The 10,124-nt window shown below is 35.4% G+C and overlaps 1 protein-coding gene and 1 long non-coding RNA gene across 3 annotated transcripts in view; both read right to left on the reverse strand.

Annotated features, from left to right (window-relative positions):
- On the reverse strand, positions 1-1,900 carry LOC107088604. 2 transcript variants are annotated; one of them, XR_001481385.1, is made up of 3 exons: positions 690-1,900; positions 480-523; positions 1-122 (listed from the first exon to the last, which is right to left on the reverse strand). It is a non-coding gene; the product is annotated as an uncharacterized LOC107088604 (long non-coding RNA). The 2 variants fall into 2 exon arrangements; XR_001481384.1 differs by having other exon boundaries at positions 480-526.
- Positions 1,901-4,836: 2,936 nt separating this feature from the next.
- The window catches only part of LOC107088601 (myosin-7-like), a 14,476-nt gene continuing 9,188 nt past the window's right edge, over positions 4,837-10,124 (reverse strand). Inside the window, exons 28-37 of the mRNA XM_015380883.1 lie at positions 9,997-10,118; positions 8,913-9,078; positions 8,705-8,829; positions 8,008-8,316; positions 7,701-7,904; positions 7,315-7,611; positions 7,083-7,187; positions 6,833-6,928; positions 6,431-6,565; positions 4,837-4,957 (exon numbers count right to left, since the gene is read on the reverse strand). Of these exons, the coding sequence (XP_015236369.1) occupies positions 4,937-4,957; positions 6,431-6,565; positions 6,833-6,928; positions 7,083-7,187; positions 7,315-7,611; positions 7,701-7,904; positions 8,008-8,316; positions 8,705-8,829; positions 8,913-9,078; positions 9,997-10,118 (1,580 nt within the window). The 3' untranslated portion in view covers positions 4,837-4,936. The remainder of the gene's footprint in view (positions 4,958-6,430; positions 6,566-6,832; positions 6,929-7,082; positions 7,188-7,314; positions 7,612-7,700; positions 7,905-8,007; positions 8,317-8,704; positions 8,830-8,912; positions 9,079-9,996; positions 10,119-10,124) is intronic.

A 10,124-nucleotide genomic window follows, 5' to 3' on the forward strand; every position in this document is an offset into this window, starting at 1 on the left:
AAAACACTCTCTCTTCATATCAAAGGGACGAGTCTGGGCCTCCAGACGCTCCTTATCAGATTTCCTTAGATAAGGAGCAGCAGCCCCAAACTCTGCCATGGCAGCATCACCCATGTTTTAACCTGGTATGAAGGTAAACATGTTTAGTTTAGGACAAAAATATTCATCTGTGCTGAATATTTCCAAGAGGACTTGTAAAGTCTTTGATTTAATTGTATAATTAAAAAATAGTAGGATGTTTTATCATTTAATCTCAATAATATTTATTGCTTTCAGTTCACTTTGTTTGAGTAAACAAATCGAAAAGACACCACTACTGCTTTAGCAGCCATAGAGATAAGATGCTTAAAAAAAGGGAAAAAAAGAATAGAATCTATATTTGAGCTGTAAGGCCAATAAAATTAAAAATAACCCTGTCATATTATCAGTATTGTTCATTATATAATAAAAGCACAGTTGTAGACACAACTTGTTTTTACCTAGGTCAGGTTAAGCTTCAAGAGAAGATCGGGATCAGTCAATACTGCTGTTGCAAACCAGAGGAAAATCACCAAAGAATTAATAAATATTATCTTCTAGAAATCCTTATTTGTCATTAGAGGTACAAGATAAGAAGTTTACTGGAGGACCACATAAGGAATTAAATTGCTTTAAATTGCTTTGAATGATATAATAAATGTCTACCTTACCTTTTGCTCCCAACCTGTAATCCCAGAAAATGCTAGGCCTGACAGATGCCGTGTCTCCTTAAATAAAGTCAGTTGATCCACCAAATATGGCATAAATATTTGGAGAAAGATTGCACATTATAAAAGCGTTGTCCTAATTGGGCAGGATGAACTGCTGCTATTTGTTGCTGTAACCTTGTGACTAACAAGGCGAGGACAATACATGGTAGAATGAAAGGGGAGGGCAAGAGGTGGGGTTCAGGGCCAGGGTTGACATCAGGAGTTCATTTCAATCAAAAGAGGTGACTTTGTTCCAATGATTCTTTTTGGTTGTTATAGATTTATCACTGCTTTATATATATTTTTTTATAGTTCTTTTAAAATTTATCATTTTGTCAAGATAGAAAGATAGGATTTTGTTTATGTTTTTCATTCCAACTTAAGTTGATAACACTTGAATATGTAATGTACTTTTCATCCCTTTTGTTTCAGTAATATATTTTGCTGTTTTCTATTAAAAAAAGTGAATTGTTTGAATAACAAAATGTTAACAGCAGCAAAAATGTGCCAAAAAAAAAAAAAAATCTTAACTTCACTTTTTCTTTTTTAGTATAAGTCATCTATGAAGGTGTTTTTTCCCCCCCAAATAGATGAATGGCAGACGAATAGGATTAAATACCAAGATTAAGGCTAATTTGTCTGAAAGTTTGTTTTGGGAAAATATTTGTTCTATTTAACCTGGTTAAGATTCCTAATCTTAAAGCAAAATTTCAGCAAAGTGGGGGGAGAGGAGTATCTAAACTCGCTGCTGAGTTAAATGAAGAATCGTAGGTGTCTTCAGTGAAATCTAATAATAATTATCACTCAGCACTGTTCTGCCCAAACAGGTTTACAGCTCAGTCTCATCATGTCATCATGCCATTGTTCCATCTCCTCTGGCCTGGTGGACAAAGATAACCCCATGAAATTCTTCTCTAGATTTTTCCCCTGCGACTGAAGGACAGCTTGGAAGGGCAGCAACAAAGTTGAGCTATAGTCTGTCATGATAGATGTGAGGAAGCAGGTGCACTGCACCAAGAATGCTCTGTCCCATGAAGACAATTGCTATTATTACTCTTATAGCCCTCTAACACTGACCATAACCTTTACTGTTCAGTTTATTTTTTATGTAAATTTATAATAATATTGTGGAAAAATTCTCCCCCAAAAATATCATTTAAAAAAGGTTAAAGTTCAGGCTTAACTAAACTGCAATTTTTTTCTACTAAGCTACTTTAAATTATTTAGAATAAACTCAATTTAAATTACAAGGACTGATCTTTAAGGAAGTAATCACTTAATGCAATCATTTCGTGGTTTGAATCCTGTTTAATATTTTTATTTTTTATTTAACCCTTTAAGTTAATACACATTTGTTAATTTTGTCAAAATGTGTTTCTATCTTTCAAAATTGCAAAAGCATATTTTATTTTAATGGTTTCTTTTGATGCTTATCGAAGTACTGAGGAATGATTGAAAAGGTCAATAGTTTAAACTGATGCTGAAAGTGGTACATAAATGCAAATTGGAATGTGATTCCTAATAAGTTTGAAGAATTCCTTCTTCTAATTCCTTTTAGATTAACTCTTTGTTGAAGTGTGATGCTTTGCAGTGTTTCCATAAATGTTAGCGTCTCTGAGAATTTGATTTCCCATTGTTGTACTGAGTCTCATTCTCAGCTGTTTCAATCCAATTAGAAATCTTAGCTCATGCGATCGTTTTAAAACTCTTCCCATGCGCAGTGCAGTTGTTGTTTGGTAGAATCAACAGATGGCGTCATGATTGAAACAGGTTTTACTCTCAGCTAAACAGGGTTTTGACCCTTGGTAAATGTTAGTGTTCTATTTAATAATCAATTAAAGTAATGCCTGTGATACAATGCTAATATCATCCAACTCTTATCATTAATCACTGAGACAATTAAGCAAAAAATGTTGTTTGGATTGCATGGCTGAAATGATTCTTTTGTTTTCCTATTATCTCTCTTAGGTGGTTGAATATGTGTGGAGGACGGAGTCACATGAGATAAAGGTCAGCGTTTGGTGCCAACTCAGATCAATCTTCCCTCAGTCCTTTATTCACCCTATCAAAGAGTGCCAACAGTTCGCCGGGTGCAGCTGCAGATACCTGAGGTATGGTAGGCTTCATTGTACTCCATTCATGATGCTACTTCTGATAAATTCTTTATCTTTTTGCATATGTGCACGTTTTATGTTTAAGATTTTATTTATTTGTAAGGTTATATTTTAACCCCAAATCTGTTACTCAATACAGAAAGACCTTTGCTGTATTTGTTGCATTAAGTAAGCAATGTTCCTAGTCAGTATTACGAAGTTTCACTTGGAGCCGGATTTTTTTAACTATCGAATTAAGGCTGAAAAAAATCTAGCAATATTCACTTAACAAGAATTTACGTACCACCTATATGTGGCCAACTTACAAAAATTGTCTTTTACTATCATATTTAATGTTTTACTGCAAGCTTTTTTTATTATTATTTTCTTTACATGACTCTGTAATGTTCTTATTTGAACAGCCCTATATACACACTGTCACCTAATTTTTACATTTAATACCTAAAATTTTGAACTAAATAGTTGCATTGTAGCAATATTTGCGTACGTTTTTAAAACTCTTACATTTTTAACTATTTATGGACGTTTATTTTTTTTTTATTCTGCAACCTGATATGTGCATAACAGGAGAATGATCATCACTAAGAATCCAAACGGTGTATCTGAAGTACGCAAATGCATATTTTCTAAACATACTGCCATACTGTACAGATTAAATTTTAATTTAATAAATTTAAAATTTTTCTTCAAAATGGCTAAATGTAAAATTTAGACCACACCAAATACTGAAGTTGGTTCTGAGAGATATTGTCAGAGTCTAGATGTGAGCAGATTATTTCTGTCTTTATGATACACATTTGGGTTAAATTGGAAACATCATCCACCTTGTTGTTGAATGTCAAACTTACTGGTATGTAGAGGAACGAAATAAAACTCAAGTGCAACCCAGCACTGCTTACGATCCTCCCTACAGCCTATGATTTTTTACTATAACCCTAGTAAAAGTAAAAAAAATCATATTTTGTTTTACAATATATTTCTATTAAAATTATAAATTTTTTACCTTTTCTAAAAATAGTTTGGTATCAAGTGTACAAAAATATGTCATGTTTTTAAAGTGGTATTTTCCATTGAACAAAGAAAATTAAAAAAGTATGTAAGACAAATTTAATTAATTCCCAATTCAGTTAACAAAAAAAAAAAACATGCAAAACTGAAAACATAGAGATGTGCATTCTGTTTTCTAAGTGAAAGGGGCTACTAATATTATCTGCTTTATATTAAGTTTTTAATTTCTGCCGCAATTTTCCGCAATAGGATGTCAATATTGCTGATCAGTTGTTTTATTGCTGATCAGTTGCTGATCAGTTGAGCCATTCATAGAATATCTATAAGGTATGAAGACATACACAGCTCCAACACATGGTGGCAGAATTAAACTACTTATTTCTCAGCCCACTCTGTCTTTGTGAGCTTCTGCCAATATTTTACAGCAATAGTTAGCTGCAGTCAGTTCCCCCTAACTGCAAATGGAACTTCTTATGATTTTTATTTCGACATTATTCTTTCTGTTAGCTTTGGTGAATGATCAAGTGTTGGTAGGTATGCAGATGTCTTATATTTATTCCATTTCATATCTATTTATCCTCATAATGTTGTTAATTCACTAGTATTCTCTGAAAAACCTCAGAAGTCATAAAAACATCTGTATTCATACAGAGATTAAATTATACAATTATGGGCAGCATCTACAGTGACTTCTAAAAGCAATGAGTAAGACAGTTTTTTTAAGGAGTCTGAGAGTAAATGTGCATCGTAGTAAAAAGAAACATTCAAAGTCTTCCTCATTTTACAGTTAAGAGCTAATTTGTGTTCTTATTACAAAAAATATCCCCAAAAAAACAATTAGGTTTGTGGTTGTGGGATGAAGAAATTCAGATTAAATGGCTTTGTGTGTACCTCCTTTTTGTAATTTAAATAATGCTATTGTTATTATGTAGGTTAACACGGGACATTTATCCGTCTGTGAACAAAATGAATGAGGACTCCTCTGGTTAATTTGAATGCATTTTGCTTTATTCTACAGAGTTACATTGCAGACAAAGGGGACTACATCACAGAAGATCCCAAAGGTCTTAGGTGGCCATCACTGTTTCACTCCCCATCTAGCCCTTTCTGTGATGAAGAATGAAGACAAAAAAAATGGAACAATGAGAAATGGATAAGTGACAAAACACTTGGGAAGAGTTACAACAAGTGACACAAAGGCTGTATATGATGGTATGTGTTGCAGTAGAAGATAATTATAGTGCTGTATTCATGACTTTTTTAAAAGCTAAAGCATTCCCCATATTTTGGTTCAATGTCTTAAACACACATTTTCTGAGTTGAAGGGCTAGATGATGTAGGACAGAATGAAATGGATAAAGTCATGATTACATTATTAAAGGGAAGGACATTTACATTACAGTGCTTCCTTATCACAATGATTCCTTTTTCAAAACTCAGGGGAATAATCTCACTGATCAACTACATCAACAAATCTATGGATAAATATAACAACACTGCCACCTTAATGCAAAAACAGTCACTTAGGAATCAACCATGCAGACATCTGACTGTTCTTAAGCTTTCATTTTACCATCATTCCATGAACAAACCATTTGTTCCATCTGAAACCATCTAGAATGTATGTCGTCCTCCATTTATCTTTGCAACCAGATGTTTATATTGACTGTATAAAAAGATGCATATCCTCTCTCTCTCTCTCATTGTCTCACATAAATTAAAATAAAATATTCCTGTTTAAAGTCAGCTGGGTTTATCAAAATCATTTCTCTTTGTTGCATAATAATTGTGGAGATATTTTTCATATATATTTGTTTTTGTAAATCACATTTAATCAAAGTCAAAAGGTTTACTTTAAATAAGTTGTGTATGTTTTTAAAGAATTTGTTGAAGCCCAATTAATTACATGGCCTTGTAAGCCTCATTTACAGCATTTTATATTTATATTATATTCATAATTCTATATGTAAAATAATTTCAGTATCATCCAACTTTTTAAAATGGGTGCAATTTCCAAATAAATGTATGCATCAATCAAATGCTGATATCAATTTTACAGACAAGTTGCTCTGAAGCAAAAATATATCTTAGAAAACTAATACTTGGTCTTCCTATACTCTGCACTCTGCACTTCCTCTATTTTCTTTCTTCTATATCTGTTTTTTTTTGTCTAATTTCAAAGGGCACATCTTCAAAATTAGAAGCTAAACATGGTCAAATTCACTAACGTCCTATCAAAACATAAAACCACTGAATAAAATTGATCTGTAAAAAAAGGGCTGAATGATTTAACATCATTTAAAGCTCCAAATCTCACAGAAGTGATTAATTGAGTTGAATGTTCTGAAACACATTTATGAAAACTTAACTGATGTTTGTGTTAAATGGTTATTTATTAACCATTATTTGAGAAATGAACTGAGTAGCTGACTCACAGTATTCCTTCCGTACATATACTTAATACTTTGTTTGAAATTCAATCAGCTAGAAATAGAAAGCATTTAGAAGAACCCAAAAAAAGTAAGGGGGCAGCAGTACTTTAAATCATTTTTCGTGTTCAAATCTGGAGGAGTCTCTGACCTTTGACCCCACATCGCGGCTCTTGGCACGAAGCTTGTTGACCTGAGACTCAGCAATGTCAGCTCTCTCTTCGGCCTCATCAAGCTCATGTTGCAACTTGCGGAATTTACTCATATGAGTGTTTGCTTGCTCCTCCTGCAGGATAAAACAAGCTCAATTAGACCAGCATGGGTTATCTTCACTAACATAATCATAAGATGAATACAGGTTACAAGTATTTTTTAGAGTGCCTCTGAATAGCTTTTAGAGTGACAGTAATATTCAAAATATACAAGTGGCTTTGAGTCTTTGGAGTCCAACAAGTGCTTGAAGCCCATCAGTTAATGCTTTTCAGAGAACAGAGAAAGAAATGGCATCAAGAAAACAAAAGTCCTTCTCATCTCAGAGAAATCATACACTTACAGCTTCCTCAGCAGCTCTCTTATATGCCTTCACTTTGAGCTGCAGTTTGTCAACCAGATCCTGCAGGCGTGCAACATTCTTTCTGTCCTCCTCAGTCTGCAAGAACAGGAAAAGAAAATGTGGTTTATGAATCTGATGTTCAGTCTTATACAGTATGTGCTGCAGAAAGCTTACAGTACATGTGACATACATATTTGATAGAGATGGATGCCTAACAGTTGTATAAATGTCTTTTGGATTTAAAAATCACCTGATATGTGAGTTCCTTGATGCGTCTTTCATATTTGCGCATTCCCTTTACTGCTTCTCCACTCTTCTTCTGCTCTGACTCCACTTCATTCTCAAGCTCCCTCACCTGTAAACATTATAACATAAAGCCTTTATTATCCCAGTTGCATAAGGATCAAAGAAGATGGAGTAAATATATGTACATCTTTCTGTTAACCTAATATTAATGTAAAAAGGGAACTGATTACACTCACCCTGGCCTCCAGCTTCTGGACCTGCTTCTTGCCTCCCTTCATGGCGATCTGCTCAGCCTCATCCAAACGGTGCTGCAGATCTTTGATGGTTTGCTCCATGTTCTTCTTCATACGCTCCAGGTGAGCGCTGGTGTCCTGCTCTTTCTTCAGCTCCTCTGCCATCATGGCAGCATCAGTGATGGCTTTCTTGGCCTTCTCTTCAGCATTTCTGCATTCCTGAACAGCCTCCTCCACTTCAGTCTGAAGGTGGACCGTGTCACCTTCCAGCTTCTTCTTCTGGTTTATCAGGCTGGTATTCTGAACCATTTTAAAATAGGATATTGCAGAATGTAAGAACTGCATTACTTTATATTGGAAATATTGTGACCTTTTAGATGCAACCCCACCTGTGAATGCAGTAGCTGCACCCTCTCGCTAACATCCAGCAGCTCTTGCTCAGCCAGTTTACGGCTCCGTTCAGTTTGCTCCAGAGCAGCCCTCAGTTCCTCCAGTTCAGCCTGAAGTAGGTTGTTGCGTCTCTCAACTATGGCAATGTTTTCCTTCATATCATCATTGGCTCTGAGAGAGTCATCAAGTTGAAGTTGAGCATCCTTTAATTAATTGGCGAAAGTGAACGAAAATATGAATATAAATCAGTTACGGATAAATATAGAAAATCCCATCAGCATTTAGTTTCTTCTCTTGTTCTCTGACCTTTAGATGTGAGTGAACAGACTTGAGTTGTTTCTGGGCCTCAGCTGCCTGCCGGTTGGCTTGGCTCAGCTGGATCTCCATCTCGTTGAGGTCTCCCTCCATTTTCTTCTTCAATCGAAGCGCTTCATTCCTGCTGCGGGTTTCAGACTCAAGGGAGCTCTGAAGAGTATCCACCATTCGCTGTTGGTTTCTCTTTACTTGTTCCATCTCTTCATCTTTTTCAGCCAGCTTACGTTCAAAATCAGCTTTGATTTGGTTCAGTTCGAGCTGGACTCTCAGAATCTTCCCTTCCTCATGCTCAAGAGAGGCCTGTAGATATATAATAGTTTAGATTATTTCTGTATTTTAACCAAACACAAATATTTTTAAGGAAGGTTTTATATATACAGTATACCTCTGCCTCCTCTAAAGCTGTCTGTATCTCAGACTTTTCTTGCTCCAGCTGCTTCCGTATCTTCTCTAGCTCATNATTGTCCTCTGCAGGTTCCTCTTGCACTGCTCCATCTCCTCATCTTTCTCAGCCAGTTTGCGTTCAATATCAGCTTTAATCTGATTGAACTCTAGCTGGGAGCGTAAAATCTTACCCTCTTCATGTTCCAGGGAAGCCTAGTTTAGAAGACCGTGTTTAATTACCCATTAGAAATGTTTATTCCACTGTTATTTGAAAAATGTATTCTCCCCAAACAAAGATGTTTACCTCTGCTTCCTCGAGAGCAGACTGTATCTCATTCTTCTCTTGCTCCAGTTGTTTTCGTAGCTTCTCCAGTTCATGGATATTTTTTCCACTCTCACCAAGTTGCTCAGTGAGGTCAGAAATTTCCTCTGTGTAACACCAAGCAGAGTAAAATCTTTAGGTGATTTAATTATACAGATAACTTTTTTTAATTCTATGCAGCGGGCCTTACCCTGAAGATTCTTGTTCTCTCTTTTCATTGTCTCCAAATGGTCTAGAGATTCTTCATAGCAGTTTTTAAGTTTGAAGAGCTCAGTGCTCAGAGCTCTTGCTTCCTTCTGGGAGCTTTCTAGCTCACACTGTGACTCTTCATATTTCTGCTTCCACTCAGACAAGACCTACAGTGAAAGGATAGGTGAATCATTATTATAAATCACTTAAATGGAAAGAGAAAAGGCTTTGGATTAGGGGAGAAAACTTCAAATACAGTATAATGTAGTGGTTTGAACTGAAGTGTTATTATTATTCATTTGTGGTTGTTAAACTCTAAGTTTACCAAGACTAATGTATCACCAAGCAGTTTATCTAATTAGGACAATTCTTGTGTCAGAACAGAAAGTAACGATCTTCATTATGTACGTAACAAAGATTTGGGAATGAAATGGAAGAACAGACGGAGTGGATTATTCTTAACAGAATTTTGATTGTCCTTGATCTAAGAGCACTGCTTATTATCGTGATATGGCTGGAGCCAGTAATGTCTCCTCATTTACAAACATGTGTCTGATGTAATGATGTGATAATGTGATAATGTGGCACCCTTTAAAATGTATAGGATGCTGCTTTAGACCATTATTCTGTGCTGCTGCTGATTTTCCCACGAACTGACACCGATGGTACCCTTTTATCCATGCAGTCTATTTGCTCTGAGTAACATTACAATTCTCTATGAAACCTTAACCTAAGTGTTATTTAAAGTGTTTGTTCAGAGTGATCTTTTCTCAGGAAAGAGACAAAGCTTAAAGGTGTAAACACAGAGCTTTCACCTTACAGAAGCAAAAGTGGTTTTTAGGGTTAAAGTTCTGGCAAATATATTCAGGTGAAGCTTCTACAACCTGTAGCCCGACAAGTGATTTTCCTTAAAACAAATTCTGACTGCTCTTTCATCGATTAGTTTAAAAGACTTAATAGTCTTAGGAAAATAAAGTTTCATTTAAATTTACCTCTGAAAATATAGTAAAAATAACACTGCTATCCCACAAAAAAGCTCTGGTATTTACCCCTAACTTTGAGAACCTTTATTCACCAGGACTTACTTTGTCAAAGTTCCTTTGCTTCTTGTCCAGAGCAGCAGCAGCAGCATTAGACCTCTCCACATCCACCATGAGATCTTCAATCTCATTCTGCAGCCTGTGTTTGGTCTTCTCCAGAGAGGAACATTTAG

This window comes from Cyprinodon variegatus, unplaced genomic scaffold (genome assembly GCF_000732505.1).
Source record: "Cyprinodon variegatus isolate N-32 unplaced genomic scaffold, C_variegatus-1.0 Scaffold224, whole genome shotgun sequence".
NCBI classification, from domain to species: Eukaryota; Metazoa; Chordata; class Actinopteri; order Cyprinodontiformes; family Cyprinodontidae; genus Cyprinodon; species Cyprinodon variegatus.